Source organism: Phascolarctos cinereus, unplaced genomic scaffold, assembly GCF_003287225.1.
Source record: "Phascolarctos cinereus isolate Bilbo 61053 unplaced genomic scaffold, phaCin_HiC Scaffold_3;HRSCAF=262, whole genome shotgun sequence".
Taxonomy (NCBI): domain Eukaryota; kingdom Metazoa; phylum Chordata; class Mammalia; order Diprotodontia; family Phascolarctidae; genus Phascolarctos; species Phascolarctos cinereus.
The window spans coordinates 224,165,105-224,181,662 of record NW_027555736.1 but is presented as its reverse complement, the minus strand read 5'-3'; the positions used below and the strand labels follow the sequence as shown (position 1 = coordinate 224,181,662).

The 16,558-nt window shown below is 39.8% G+C and overlaps 1 protein-coding gene across 1 annotated transcript in view; it reads right to left on the bottom strand.

Annotated features, from left to right (window-relative positions):
* TMED8 (transmembrane p24 trafficking protein family member 8) overlaps nucleotides 1–16,515 on the bottom strand; it is a 35,066-nt gene extending 18,551 nt beyond the window's left edge. Inside the window, exons 1-2 of the mRNA XM_020986178.2 lie at nucleotides 16,311–16,515; nucleotides 4,386–4,473 (exon numbers count right to left, since the gene is read on the bottom strand). Of these exons, the coding sequence (XP_020841837.1) occupies nucleotides 4,386–4,473; nucleotides 16,311–16,413 (191 nt within the window). The 5' untranslated portion in view covers nucleotides 16,414–16,515. The remainder of the gene's footprint in view (nucleotides 1–4,385; nucleotides 4,474–16,310) is intronic.
* Nucleotides 16,516–16,558: the final 43 nt, after the last annotated feature.

Genomic DNA, 16,558 nt, shown 5'->3' with positions numbered 1-16,558 from the left:
TTTACTGCTCTGGATATTCCCTCCACTGATACAGTCACAACCCCTTGCCTACTTGGTAGACTGTCTTCGAGAATTGCTGTGGCTGAAAAATTCACCACCTTGAGACCAAGCTGGTGAATAACTTCTCCAAAGTTAAATAGGCTGTTCTCTGAATGACATACATACCATCACCACACCATTATCACTGGCCCTTTCCAACCCTAGGTTTCTGTGGTTGATAGATCATTATTATTGTTCTTTTTTCTCAAATACGATTAACATGCCCAGATGAAAAAAATATCCAGTTTCATGTGTTATATTAAAGGAGGAGCAACACAGTAACCCCATAGATCATATCTACTGACTTTTTTTAAATGCTGTAAACCCTAATGAATGCTTATAACCAGCTAAAGAAAAGATAGTGAGGGCACATTGTAATAAGTATTGGACATATAGTCAGGGAACCAGGGTACAAATGCCAACTCTTTTCCAACTGGTAGAATTTGCCAACGTTTGCATACACCAATGGCATAACCTTTAACAACTTGCCAAGGGCATCTCCATGTCACTAGATGGCACTGGAGGAGGATTTCAATCTATCCCAGAGTGAATGAGTTAGTTCGTATAGGACTACTTCTGAGAAACATGGACATACATAGTCATCACGGAATCATAGTCTTAGAGCTGGAAAGTTCATCTAGTTCAACCCCCTCATTTCACAGATTAGGAAACCGAGACCCAGGGAAGTCAAGTAACTTACTCAAGCTCACCCAGGTAACATGTGGAAGAGTTGGCATTTGTACCCTGGTTCCCTGACTATATGTCCAATACTTATTACAGTGTGCCCTCACTACCTTTTCTTTAGCTGGTTATAAGCATGCATTAGGGTTTACAGCATTTAAAAAAAAATCAGTAGATATGATCTATGGGGTTACTGTGTTGCTCCTCCTTTAATATAACACATGAAACTGGATATTTTTTTCCTCTGGGCATGTTAATCATATTTGAGAAAAAAGACCAATAATAATGATCTATCAACCACAGAAACCTAGGGTTGGAAAGCACCTCAGAAGTCATCTGGCCCACTCCATACCTGAACAAGAATCCTTCTATAGCACATCCCCAACACATAGTCACTCAGTTTTTCTTTTAAGATGCCCTAATGAGAGATAACCTCCTGGGAGAGCCCATACCATGTTCTGGATAGATCTAATTGTCAGAGTAGAAGGATTTTCTTGTATCAAACCTGAATCTCCCTCTCTGCAACGTCTACCCATAGTTTCTGGATAGCTCTTCCAGTACCAGAAGAAGGCTATCCAAACTCCCCCCCCCTGCCCCAAATCTTCTCTTCTCCAGGCTAAACAACTTCAATTTCTAATTAATTATTTCAGGTCATTTGCCTGAACTCACTGAATACTGTTCCTAAAATGGAGTCTTTTCTTTGCCTTTAGTACCTTCCTTTCCATGCTGTTGCTGTTGTTCAGTTGTGTCTGACTCTTTGTGCCCCCATTTGGGGTTTTCTTGGCAAAGACACTGGAGTAGTTTGCCATTTCCTTCTCCAGCTCATTTTGTACAGATGAGAAACTGAGGCAAACAGGGTTAAGTGACTTGCCCAGGGTCACACAGCTAGTAAGTGTTTGAGGACAGATGAGTCTTACCGACTCCAGGCCCAGCACCCTGCCATCTAGCTGCCTTTCCGTAGATAGTTTCCTTACCAAAAAGATCTATTACATACCACATGAAACAGCTGCATTTCATTACTATTCATGACAGCCTTTTATTCTGTGAAGAACTTGGGGGTGGGGGGTTGGAAGTAAATTAAATTGCAAATTACTCAATGCATATGATAAACCACAGTTAAGAGAAAAGACCTATTTCGAGTTCTTTGCTCTCCCCAGACCTGGAAAAGGTGAGACGAGAAAAGTGTGTTTGGTGGTAGGATGAGAAAAGCATTCAATCTGTCTTACTAGAGATGGCAGGGGGATAAAAAACTGTATCATTTTTGACAGAGGTATAAAATAATTACTAAACTTGGCCTCTACCATGTGCTGGATTTTAAAAAACACACCTAAATGTCATCTTGCCTAAGACTGCTCTTCTTCCTCTCCTAAGATAAGTGTATTTAATATTAAAAGGAAAAAAGCTCTTTTGTGATAGCAGCTCCTTCAAATCAACATGTGCTGAAAATACATAAAATGAGGGGATTGTATTAAATTGTATTATCTCCCAGCTCTAAATCCTATGATTCTATGAATATGGAGCAGAGTAAGGAACAGGGAAAGAGAATTAAGAAAACTGATAGCTGTTCCCATTCTGTAACTAGGGTAGCAGAAAGGGCACTATAAAATTGAGATAAGACTTGAACTATTTGACTAACTGGGTTGTTAAGAAAGTTCTTTGTACACTGTAAGACAGTAAAGAAATATGAGCTATTACTTAATAAAATTCCCAAGAGTCTTTAGGAGGCTGTTTCTTCTAAAGTGTTTGTTATATTCAATAACCTAAAAACCTTAAAAACTGAACAAAGTCTTCCAGAATAATAGATAGTATTTATACAGTGCTTTTAAGATTTTGCAAAGCACTTACAAATATTATCTTTTTTTATCTTCACAACAACTCTGGGAGATAGGTGCTAATATTATCTCAATTTTACAAATGAGGAAACCAAGGCACAGAGGTCAAGTGACTTGCCCCAGGGTCCCAAAGCAATAAGGGGCTGGATTTGAACTTAGGTCTTCCTGCCTCCAGGTCCAGTACTCTAGTATTCATTATATTGTCACCTTGCTCTTTGTAACTAGCATTTTGAATTCTGGAAAAGAAAGGACTTTTCCCTTAGAGAATGATAGAAAGAGAAGAAATTACGTATAGGTATGGGGGGGGGGGGGAATCCCACAACCCATTTATATGACTTGGCTGTGTGAAAAGAAGACTGGACTTGGATTCAGAAAATGGACCTTTAAATTGTGTCCCTTCTAAACTTAGCTGTGTCACCCTGGGCGAGTCATTTCACCTCTAACACCTCAGTTCTGACAACAGTGAAACAGGGATAACAAACTTGCACTACCCTAAATCACAGAGTTGTGAAGATGAGATATATATTATGAGATATATATATAATACGTGAGATATAAATGTATACTATATGAGATATATTATAATAGTTTACATTTACATAGCACTTGCAGGTATCAATCTATCTTACAGATATCACCAAACCCTAAATGGGGTCATGAAGAGCAGGACACAAATCAAATGATTGAACATGAAGAGTAATCAGAGGACAGTCTGTGGTTAAGTCACTGTCTTTCTGAGCCTTCCCCACTCATATCTTCAGATGATGGGCAGGGAGATTACAATACAAACACAGACCGCCTATTCAAAAATGGAAAACCTCCAAACATTTTTATATAAATATATTTTGAGTCCTTTATTTTATATATGTCTGAAAACAATGGTGGCTGACATTTGTATTTTTCAAAGCTCTTCATGGTCTGGCTTAAGCCTATCTTTCTAGGTAACTTCTCTTTATGCACTTTACTTTCTGGCCACACTGACCTATTTGCTGTTCCAAAGACACCATATATCCCTTTTTCTATCTCTGTGCCTTTAAAGGTACAGGCTAGTTCCTGGGCCTGGATGGTAATTTCCTCCTTTCAGTATTCTTAGCTCCCTTCAAAGCTCTGTCTAAATGCCATTTCTCTCATACGGTCTTTCCTGATCAACACTCTCCCCCAAACAATTACTATACTCCACCCCTCACTCCAATTACCTTTATGTTTACTTGTGTTTACTGTGTATCTATTTTGCATATTTATCCTTTCCCCTGGTAGAATGTAAGCTCCTTGAGGGTAAGGTCTGTTTTGTTTGACTTTGTAGTGTCGGGTACACAGTAAATATTTTAACAAATATTTGTTAATGATCATAAACTTAATCTCATTTGCTTCTCTCAGCAACCCTATATAATAGGGGCTTATTGTTGTCCCATATTATAGACAAGTAAACTGAGACTCAGAAAAATCAGGTGACTTGCCCACAGTCACAAAGCTAATGTGTATCTAAGATGGGATTGGAACCCAAGTATTACTAACCCGAGTCTAGCACTCTCTCCATCACAACAGGCTGCCTCTCATCTGACCAAGAAATTATGCTTAAAACATCTCAGTGAATCTGATTTCTGTAATAAAGTTTAATGAGAAAACTAGCAGCTTAAAAATAGGTATCAGAACCTATAAAACAAAATTCAGGACAGATGAACTAAGTAGGACAAAACGGCACCTACTCTCCTTATTTTTACTTGTCTCTTCCTGAGGGCTGCTACTTTCCTCCTCACTTTGAGTCCTAAGGCAACAAGAAAAGATCCATAGAAGTTCCGGGGTCTGTTTATTTCAAAGAGCTGCTCTTCCTACCTGCGAGGTGAGGATGAAGGTTCCTGATCAGAGGCAGTCATCACTGGGGAAGCAATATCACTGGTTCTGTGGTTTGGATCCTCATTTTCTTAGGAGGCAAAGAAACAAGAGAAAATAATTTAACATTCAAGCAAAGACCTACAGGAAGCACACTGTTAATTACCTGATAGATTTGCTTGGGGGGAAAAATGTTAACAAGTTCTCTTCTTCTCAACATATTCAGGGGCAAGGTCTTTAAACCCTGGAAGGATAAACTCATAAATTTTTCAAGTTATCCAATCATTTTATAATCACAAGGCATTTGTGTGACAAGAACTTATGTACCAAAAGAGTTTCCTGCCTATCTCAGGCATACTATAAATCAAGAATAAATTATTCTTGGAAAGCAAATATGCCTAATAGAAGACCAGCCAAAAACAGAGTAGAATATGGATAAAATAGAGTGGTGGTTCAGAAAACCATCTTTGAATCTAACAACCGTAATTCTATGACACAAGACTGAATTCATTCATTTATTCACTCCATTCAACAAAGTTTGACCGAATACTATTAACTGCTTGGGATACACAGAAAAGGAATGTTAAGACTCAGACCTTTGTTTTCAAGGAAAATTCCAGCTTATTTGTCTATAGTTTCTGAAATTCATTTTTTACCACTTAAAAAAAATCAAAACACCTGCCTAACCCTAGTCAACTTGCATCTTTATTGTTCTTCATCCATAATTTCTCAAAGAAATCAGCAATTCTTCAATCACTTCTGCAGGTTTTTTCAATACACAGTAATTTGTCTGGCTCTGGTGACTTGAATTGATTTAAAGCATCTACGTACTACTGTCTTTATATTGGGCTTCAATTTCCTCTGGTCAATGCTAGCTTTCACATTTGAAGACTAATTTCATTGGACAAGAGGGAAGCAACATAAGAGTCGAGTAGGTCCATTATCTGTTAACAATATGTCAGTTTCCCAAGTCTCGTCCCTCGCTTGGTCATCATCTTGCTCTGAACATAACTAAAAATTTATGAAGGCTATTTCTTTCTTTACACAGAAAAATCTTTTTTTTAAAAAGGGGGAAACAGCAATGGATATAAAAGATTATATAAAATCAACAAGACCCAGGAATTTTTCAAAAGGGATTAAGTACTGATCTTTAGAACATAAAAATACATCTAGGAAAGAAATACTTAAGGAAAGGTCATTTTCTACTGAACCAAAATGCAGAACACTTACAGGGAACTAGTCTAATCGAGGATATCAGCATCATGGTCTTCACAGTATCTTGAGATCATAATATGTACGCAACTATTTTTAGATGGGAGATATTTAAACAAAAAATTTCAATATCTATTTTACAACTAAGTCATAAGACCATGCAAAACAACCTTTCAGAACTCCTGAGTAGGACACCAAGAGATATAGGTTTCAGATTCCTGGTCTGGGATCATTAATGCTAATATTATAGAATCATAGAAATTTTAGGCTTGAAAAGGGCATTAGAGACAATCTAGGCTTATACTTATTTTACAGACGGAGAAACTAGAGACCCAGAGAAATGAAATGACATAGTCGAGATCACAATGCTAGTTAGAGGCACAACTAGAGTTAAAATACCCAGGTTTTCTGGGTCTTCCTTCCAGACTTTTTTTTGTTTGTTTGTTTTCACTGAGACAGATCCTAGGTCATCACCAATCATCTCGACTTTTGTCTTGCCACTGGACTCCAATGATTCGGGAGGAGACTGAGACTTTGTGCAGCTCTGCCTCACTTAAATCCAATTCAGGCTCAAGTCAAGACACCACCAGGTGATATCACTGGTCCTCTTTGAGACTGAAGAAGGAACAACAACAACGTCACTGAGGCAGTAATCGTATTGCCGCCCTAGCAAGTAAAAATGTCAATCAACCAATAAGCACTGAAGTGCCTGCTATTTACGAGGCACTACGCAACAACCAAAGCAAGCCCTGTGTAACACTGATCTCAGCCGATACTAGTTCACTCTTCTCTCCCCCAAACTCCCTGGTCTTCATTTTTCATATTTTATTTATGTATGTATTTAAACATGTACAGCTTGTCTCCCCTGTCAGAGTGTAAGATCTTTGAGGAAAGGGACTCGTGTCTCATTGATCAACACATATTGAGTGTTTATTCAATGTTCACTAATGGAAGAAAAAAGTATATCATTTAAGATGAAACTGTAACAAGAAATCAGAAGATAAAAGGAATATTTGCTGTATACCAACTGCATACTGTATTTTTCAGACCCATGAATGACTGCATCAATTCTATCTCAACAGTTTTAAGTGTTCAACATCTTATGGACAAGGCAGACAACTACATCAAAGTAGCAGTGTGCTCTGTTGCATAATTTCTTCCCTTAGTGCCCATAAAGACCCCCTAAATTAAGACAAACAATGCAACACTTATTCGAGGTATTTTACTTTCTGAAAAGCAACTTGTTCTTTTGGGAACTGAAGAACTCATATGCCCCCAAGCAGAAGAGGTTATTGAAAAAAATCATATTAAATAAAACAAGTACACCTTGATAACTGAAATATGGCAGCTCCTAGCTAGTTTCTCACTACAACTCTAGTTAATAGTAAACATGTGACTCTCCAAAAGGTATGAAAATGAACCATATTTATCTAGGACAGTTGCTAATAAGTTGAAAACTGAATCTTTTTGCTAAAAGCAGATTCTCCCTCCCCTTCCCCCCTCCCTCTCTAGTTATATGAAACATGTTCTAAATCACTATTGATTAGAGAAATGCAAATCAAAACGGCTCTAAGGTACCACATCACACCTATCAGATTGGCTAACATGACAAAACAAGAGAATTATAAATGCTGGAGAAGATGTGGGAACATTGGAACACTAATGCATTGTTGGTGGAGTTGTAAAATGATCCAACCATTTTGGAGAACAATTTGGAACTATGCCCAAAGGGCTATAAAAACGTGCATACCCTTTCACCCAGCAATAGCACTTCTAGGGCTATATCCCAAAGAGATCAAACAAATGGGAGAAGGACCCACATGTACAAAAACATTCATAGCAGCTCTTTTTGTGGTGGCAAATAACTGGAAATTGAGAGGATGCCCATCAATTGGGGAATGGTTGAACAAGTTGTGGTATATGAATGTAATAGAATACTATAGAAATGATGAATCAGCTTACCAGAAAAACCTAGAAAGACTCGTATGGACTGATGCTGAGTGAAGTGAGCAGAACCAGGAGAATGTTGTACACAGTAACAGCCATGTTGTTTGATGACTAATATTGATAGACTTAACCCTTCTCAGCAATACAAGGATCTAAGACATCTCCAAAGGCCTCATGATGGAAAATGCTATCCACATCCAAAGAAAGAACTATGGAGTTTGAATGTAGATCAAAGCATATTATTTGCTATTTTTTTTTCTTCTGTTGTGTTTTGTTTCCTCCTTCTGGTGGTTCCTCCTATTAGTTCTAATTCTTCCTTACAAGTGAAAATATGTTTAATAGTAATGAATATATATAACCTATATCTGATTGTGCACCGTCTGGGGGAGGGAAGTGGGAAGGGAAGGGGAGAAAAATTTAAAACTCAAAAGCTTATGGAAGTGATTGTTGATGATTCAAAAAATAAAAACTACACGTTCATATCTTTTGACCATTTATCAATTGGGTAATGGCCCTTGTTCTTACGAATTCTAATACTGACTTCATTAGATACCACTTTCATCATTAGAAACAAATGTGAAAGAGCTTTAGAGTAGGAGTCAGAAGAGCTAAAATCATCTACTTAAACACCTCATTTTTTGGATGAGGAAAGTGAGGCCCAGAGATGTTAAATGACTTTCCCAAAGTCACACAGCTAATAAAATAAGAAAGAAAGTTAAGATTTTTTTTTACCCAGATCCCCTGACTCCAAATTTGGTTTTATTTCCACTGTATCATGCAGTTTCATATCAACTAGATATGTAATCTTGAGCAAGTTATTTAACCTATCAGTGAGTCTCAATTTCCTCAATTATAATATAAGAGTTGGGACCAGATAGTTTTTAAGGTTCCTTTCCTGTTCTAAAAATGTTTCATGAAATTCCTCGCTTCTTTTTATCTAAACTCTACCCAACCTGCAAGATTCAGTTCAAGGTCCGCTTCAACTGCTAGGGAATATTGAAAAACTTGTAATTATATAGTCTCATATTGTTTGTTTTAGTTTCAAGTAAACTCATTTTGTCTCACCAAATAAATTATAAACTTCTTGGGGGAAGGGATTATGCATGGTGTTTCCAAACTCTCCCATTTCATTAGCATAATAGTGAACTTGTGAATATTTGTTGTCTGACAATTAAAATGAATTATTCCAACACACTCCAATGGATATGTGATCTCATTAACGAATATACACCTCCCAAAGATGCATTCAAGAAATGCGTTGTACAAAGCTATCACTCTTTGCAGATGACATGATGATATACTTAGAGAATCAAGTAAAAAACTACTTGAAATAATAAACAACTTTAGCAAAGTTGCAGGCTATAAAATAAACCCACATAAATCATCAGCATTTCTATATATTACCAACAGAGCCCAACAGCAAGAGATAGAAAGAGAAATCCCATTTAAACTTACTGTAGACATTATAAAATATTTAGGAGTCTACCTCCTGAAACAAACCCAGGAACTCTATGAACACAATTACAAAACACTTCACACAAATAAAATCAGATCTAAATAACTGGAAAAACATCAGTTGCTCATGGGTAGGCCGAGCTAATATAATAAAAATGACAATCCTACCTAAGCTAATTTACTTATTCAGTGCTATAACAATCAAACTACCAAGAAATTATTTTATAGAGTTAGAAAAAATAATAACAAGATTCATTTGGAAAAATAAAAGGTCCAGAATATCAAAGGAACTAATGAAAAGAAATGCAGGGGAAGGTGGCCTAGCAATTCCAGATCTTAAATTGTATTATAAAGCAGCAATCATCAAAACTGCTTGGTACTGGCTAAGAAATAGGGAGGTGGATCAGTGGAATAGGTTAAATATGCAAGACACAGTAGTCAATGACTATAGTAATCTATTATTTGATAAACCCAAAGACCCCAGCTTCTGGGATAAGAACCCACTCTTTGAAAAAAACTGCTGGGAAAACTGGAAAAGAGTATGGCAGAAACTAGGCATAGACCAAATCTCACACCACATACCAAAATAAAGTCAAAATGGGTTCATGACTTAGATATAAAGGCTGATACCATAAGTAAACTGGGAGAACAAGGAATAGTTTACCTATCAGATCTATGGAGAACAGAAGAATTCATGACCAAACAGGAGATAGAGAACATTATGAAAAGCAAAATGGTTAATTTTGATTACATTAAATTGAAAAGTTTTTGCACAAACAAAGCCAATGCAACTAAGATTAGAAGGAAGGTAGAAAATTGGGAAAGAATTTTTACAACCAGTCTCTCTGATAAAGGCCTCATTTCTAAAATATATAGAGAATTAAGACAAATTTATAAGAACACAAGCCATTCCCCAATTGATAAATGGTCAAAGGATATGAACAGACAGTTCTCAGATGAAGAAATTAAAGCCATCTACAGTCATATGAAAAAATGCTCTAAATCTTTATTGATTAGAGAAATGCAAATCAAAACAACTCTGAGGTACCACATCACACCTATCAGATTGGCCAACATGACAAAACAGGAAAATGATAAATGTTGGAGAAGATGTGGGAAAATTGGAACACTAATGCATTGTTGGTGGAGTTGTGAAATGATCCAACCATTTTGGAGAGCAATTTGGAACTATGCCCAAAGGGCTACAAAAATGTGCATACCCTTTGATCCAGCAATAGCACTTCTAGGGCTATATCCCAAAGAGATCAAACAAATGGGAAAAGGACCCACATGTACAAAAATATTTATACTGGCTCTTTTTGTGCTATCAGAAATGATGAACAGGCTGACTTCAGAAGAACCTGGAAAGACTTATATGGTCTGATGCTGAGTGAAGTGAGCAGAACCAAGAGGACTTTGTATACAATAGCAGCCACGTTATGCAATGACTAAGATTGTTAAACTGAACCCTTCTCAGCATTACGAGGATCTAAGACATCTCCAGAGGCCTCGGGGTGGAAAATGCTGTCCACATCCAAAGAAAGAAAGATGGAAGTGGAATCGCTCTCACTTATTTTTACCTTCTGTTGAGTTTTGTTTCATCTTTCTGATGGTTCCTCCTATTGGTTTTAATTTTTACTTACAACTTCACTCACGTGAAAATATGTTTAATGGGTATGTAAATGTAAAGGCTGTATCAGATTGTGTGCCACCTTGGGGAGGGTGGGGGGGAGGAAGGGGAGAAGGAAGTGATGGTTGATAAATCAAAATAAATTAATAAAATAAAATAAAAAAAGAAATGCATTATAAAAAGCTGTTCCTGGCTCTGATACTATGTGACCATAGGCAAGTCATTTAACCTTTCTCAGCCTCAGTTTCCTCAACTGTAAAACAAAGACGATACTATTCGTAGTGCCTTTGCTCACAGGGTTGATGTGAAGATGAAATAAGATAATATATGTAAGCACTACAGAAATGCCAGTTATCATCATCATCAACCCAGACCAACAATGCCTATCAATACCACGCCATTCTTGTCCAGGTCTTCCCTCCTCTACAAGGGGTCTACCCAACATTGTAAGGGGTTCTTCTCATTAACTCCAAACCAACAGATGTATCATATCTGCTTTTTCTATCACCACCGAAGAGAAAAATACAGAGTTGAATCAGACTTGTCTTGTGTCAACTAGTGAAAATAGATAGTTTTCTTTGGGCAACAGTCCCTTTGGACCTGGTTGAAAGTCCCATTTCTGCTACCTACAACCTATATGTCTTTCATTACTTCTCATCTCTGGGTCTCAAAGGCTTTTAAGGGGATTGAACTAAGACCTCTAAAGTGCTTCCATCTCCCTCAATCCTCCCACCCCAAAGTTCCAACCAAATGATACCCACCTTTTCCACTGTGCCCTCTGGAATGCTTGCTCCATAGGCAACAAACTTGTTTTCATCTTAAATCTTCTTCTACTTCTTCCATTTTCTGGTAATCACTAACATCTGGCTGCCCCATGAACACACAGCTTCCCTGGCTACCCTTTCTAGTACTGGCTGCACTTTCCTTCCCTTATTCTTAGCTCACTGGCCAAGGCAGGGTTATAGGACATTCTTTACTCCCTATTACCACTTCCAGGTTCTCCCTCTACCACCATTACTGACTTTCTCCTCCTTTGAGGTCTATATAATCCATATGTTCCATCCAATCAAAATCCCAATAGCTATTACCTACAGAGTTCCAGGGTACCATCTTTTCTTCCTCAATGAGTTCCGTACATGGCTCACAGTCTATCTCCTCCCCAATTCCTGCCCTCATACTTGAACATACATACTGACACTCACTTAAACACCCTAAATGCCCAGATTCTCAACTTTCTTGCTTCCCATTCTTCACTCTACCTTAGCCATACAGAAAGGTGGTCACACTCTTGGATTTTGCCATCACCCACAAATGTTCCACCTTTATGTTCAAGAACTCTGAAATCCCCTTATCTGACCATAATCTATTGGCTTTTCACCTCTCCCTCTGCTTTCCCTTACAAAACCCTATTCTTCACCCACACTATGACCTTCAATCCCTTGACCCCCCTCAGTTCTCTCCCAGGCCATCACCTCTGTACTGGCCACCCTCTCCTTTTTTCCCCCTCTTGACTCCTTGGTGAAACAATTCAATCTATATTGTACTCTTCTCCTGAGTCTCTTGCCCCCTTCTTGTATTGCTGATTGTGCCCTGCGAAGTTCAGCTTTGATCTCTGCCTTTGCTCCTAAACACATCTTGCTGAATGAAGGTGGAAAAAAATCACACAACCATTCTGATTGGGTCTACTACAAATTTATATTACACAGCACCCCTACTGGTCCTTCTTTCACTGCTGCTAGGCAATCAGTCCTTCTACATCTCCCTTATCAACTCACTATCCTACTCTCCACAGTGTTCTTCCAAACCTTTTCACCATTCCTCAAATCTCCCTTGGTTTTCCCCTTCTTCCACTCTCTTAGCTGAAAACATCATATTTCACAGAAAAAAACTGAGGCCATTAACTGGGAGCTCCCTCTCCTTCCCTCCTTCTCATCTCACATTACACAGCTACCTTCTGCCACTATCTCCTGCTTTATTCGTCCCTGACTCACATGAAGAGGTAGCCCTACTCCTTGCCAAGGCACCCCTCTACCTTCACAAGGAATCCCATTCCTTGTTTCCTCCTGTTTCCTCCAACAGATTGCTCGCCTCTCCCTGGCTCTCCCCTTTTCTCTCCCAGCCCCTCTCCCATCATTCCCACTTATTTTCAGTATTTTCCTGTCTACTGACTCTTATACTGCCTACAAATATGTCTATGTCTCTGTCATCCTGAAAAAACCCACACTTGAGCCTAAATTTCCACACTATCATCCTATAATTTTTTTCTGCCCTTTGTGGTTAAACTCCTTGAAAAAAGGCTATCTGCAATACAAGTGCCTCTACTTCCTCCCCTTTTCCTCTCTTAACTCCTTACAATTGGGTTTCTGACTTCATCTTAGTCAACAGAAACTGCTCTCTCCAAAGTTACCAATGATCTCAATGGCCTTTTCTTAATCCTCATTCTTCTTGACCTTTCTGAAGACTTTGACATTGTCAATCTCCTTCTCCCCTTTGATAGCTTCTTCTCTCTGGGTTTCTGGGACACCACTCTTCCCTGGTTCTTGTCCTACCTATTTAACCACTCTTTTGTGGTCTCCTTTGCTGTATCTTCATCCAGATCATATCTGCTAACCGTGAATGTCACACTAAACTCTATCCTGGATCAAATTTGCTTTTTCCTCTATGCTACTTCACTTGAAGATCTCATCAGCTCCCATGGATTTAATAATTATTTCTATGCTGATGATTCTCAGATCTGCTTATCTAGCCCTAACCTCTTTGTTGACTTCCAGTCACACATCTGCAACTTCCTTTCAGACATCTTAAACTAGATTGTCTAATACACATCCCAAATTCAACATGTTTATGAACTCATTATATTTTCCTATCTACTTCCTATCTACTTCCAAACCTCTCTATTATTGTCAAGGGCACCACCACCTTTCCAGTCTCCTGGACTCATAACCAACTTGTCATCCTCTATTCCTCACCATCTTTCACCCTCCAAATCTAAACTGTTGATTTCACCTTTGCAACATCCCTCAAGTACACCCCCGTATCTTTCTGTGATAACTGCTACCACCCTGGTACAACATTCATCACCTCACGCCTGGACTACTGAAATAGTCTACTGGTTGGTCTGCTTGCTGTAAAGTCTCTTTCTACTGCAGTACATCCTCCATTTGGCCACCAAAGTGGTTTTCTCATAGCACAGGACCAATCATATCATCCCTATACTTTAAAAACTCCAATGGTTCCATATCACCTCCAGGATCAGAAGCAAAATCTTCTGTTTGGCATTCAAACTCCTTTATACCCTAGCCCCCTCCTACCTTTCCAGTCTTCTTGCACCTTATTCCCTGCCATGTATCCTCTGATCCAGTCACACCGACCTCCTTGATTTTTTGTGAACAAGCCATTCCATCTTTTGGCTCCAGACATTTTCCCTGGTTGTCCCTCACGCTTAGAACACTGTCCCTCTTCATGGCTTTCCTGGATTCCATCAAGTCCCAGCTAAAATTGACCCTTACGCAGGAAGCTTTTCCCAACCCTCTCAGTTCTAGTGTCTTTCCTTTGTTAATTATTTCCTACTCATCCTGTATATAGCTTGTTTGTACATATTTGTCTGTTTGTTGTCTCTTCTATTAGATTATGACCTCCTCAAGGGCAAAGACCATCTTTTGCCTTTCTTTGTATCCCCAGTGGTTAGGAGAAACAGTAGGTGCTTAATAAATTACTTACGAACCTTCAATCCCATTATTATAAGTCCAATGTCATATAGTTTGTTGAGGGAGGTAGGAGGAAATGGGAATACATCTCAAAGGGGACCTTGACATGTTCCCTTGAGTATTCCCTGTAGCCTGGGAAAAATCAGTGAAAGGAGGATCCAGCTGGAAGCCAAGGAAAAAATATTCAGAGACAAACACTAAGACATTTTAAGCTTCCACAGAAAAGTCATGGGAAAGAGTTGTAAGGTTCTCTTCCCTCATCCTTGGGGGGCTGGGAGGGGGGGGAGGGGGAGGGGGAGAGGGACAGGGACAGGGAGAGACAAGTGAGAAAGAGAGGGATCTCTACAAATACCTGGCTCTAGCCTAAGGGAAACCATGTAACAGACATAAATTATATCATGGGTCCTCCAGGTGGCCAAATTGGTGGTCTTCTGTAGTACTGACGGTTACAATATGACAGACAATATTTATACCATGATTTCAAAAACGGATTAATAATTGCCTTGATAAAGTAGACTTTGTTTTACTTCCTCAAAAATAGCACCAGTGATCCCACCTCTTTTAGGGGAGTAAGAAGAGTGATGAAGAAAAAGAAAGTGGTATTTGGAGTCTATTTCTTGTTAAAGGAACCCACTACTAAATCATGAGCCAGTGAGCTAGGACAAGATCGACGGGGTAGTGACAAGCAGGGAAAGGGAGTGGCTACTGAACAGAGGGGTCCAAGGACAAGAGCTGAAGGGCTGTGTTGGTGGGGTGGAAGAGGTGGGGGGTTGTTGGGTGCTGGCCTAGCCAGAGGAGATAAAGGTAAATAAACTGTATAGATCACTAGATGTTGATGTATCGTATACGGTGCTAAACGTATATAGATGTAGCCTAAAGAGTACTAAACGTCGTCTCAGGAAGACCTGGTTTCTCTGGCCTCAGACATTTACTTAAAGCTGTGTGACCTAGGCAAGCCATTTAAAGTCTTCAGGTTTAGGTTCCACCTCTGTAAAATTAAGAGATTGTAACTGATTATCTAGTGTGGCGATTTTTAATCTTTTTTTGTGTCATAAACACCCTCTAAATGCAAAAAAAGAAAAAAAAAGTACAAGATTATAGCGGAAACCAAAGGTTGGTGAAAACAGATACCACTTTTTCCCCATCCGAGTACACGTATCCCTATTACACTGAGGGCAGGGAATATCTTTTTGCCTTTCTTAGGATCCATCCCCAATTCTTAGCACAGTGCCTGGCTTAATCAAATAGGTGCTTAATCAATGCTCACTGGCTGACTGAAATTTATCTACTGGACTCCAAGTTAAGAAACTCCTTGATCTAAGGTCCCTTCCAGTTCCAAAATTATGATCCATGAGAGAGCTGAGTCAATGGGAGGGTGGTTTGAGGGATGGTGACAGACACTAGGGGTCAGGGGCTGAGAAGAAGGGGTCTCAGGTAAAGAGGGCAGAACTTGGGGCTGAAAAGAGAGTAAGGCAAGGACGGCGATTAGGGGCAATCAGCCTGGTTGCTTCATCTGGGCTGAGGCTCGACATGAGGGCTGAAGCATGAACATTCCGAAACAGGAATAAGAAAGTTCAGACAAGAGCAGCAACCTCCGGGTAATAAGGGGGCTGGGGGCGGGGGAGCGCTTTGTGGGGAGAGAAGGGTGCGTCTATACAGAAGGGGTGGGGTTGGGCGAGGTCAGTGTCTACCACGTCCATCTCTGGAGAAGGATGGAGGAAGGTCCCCCCTCCTGGGTGGAAGGTAGAAGCATACAATCTGTCACACCGATGATTGCAAGCATGGGTTAGGCAACAGGCACTTATTAAGCTCCCACCGTATGCCTGGTAGAGCATGGAGATACAAAGGGCTCAGAGCTGGAGATACAAAGAAAGATTAAAAGACAGCGAGGGAAAGCCACGTAGGGGAGGGGGAGGCGCTGGGAGGACCTCTTCCTCCCTCAATTTAAGGGGGCTCTCAGCTTTCTGGGGTACATACCTGCGACGGGGGCCGGACAGTCCCCGGCTCCGGCTCCAGCCTCTACGCCGTCACCGGCAGGGTTCAAGAACCCAGAACCCGAGGTGAGCAGTGAGTCCGACATCTGCAGCCCAGCCCAGCCACTCCGCAGCTCGGCGGCGGCAGCTACGAGCTAGCGAGCCAGCGAGAGAACGAACTTGCTCCGGAAGCAGCCGAAGCCCGAAGAGGGCGACGAGGCGGAAAGAGCCGAAAGCCTAGTGCGCTGGGCC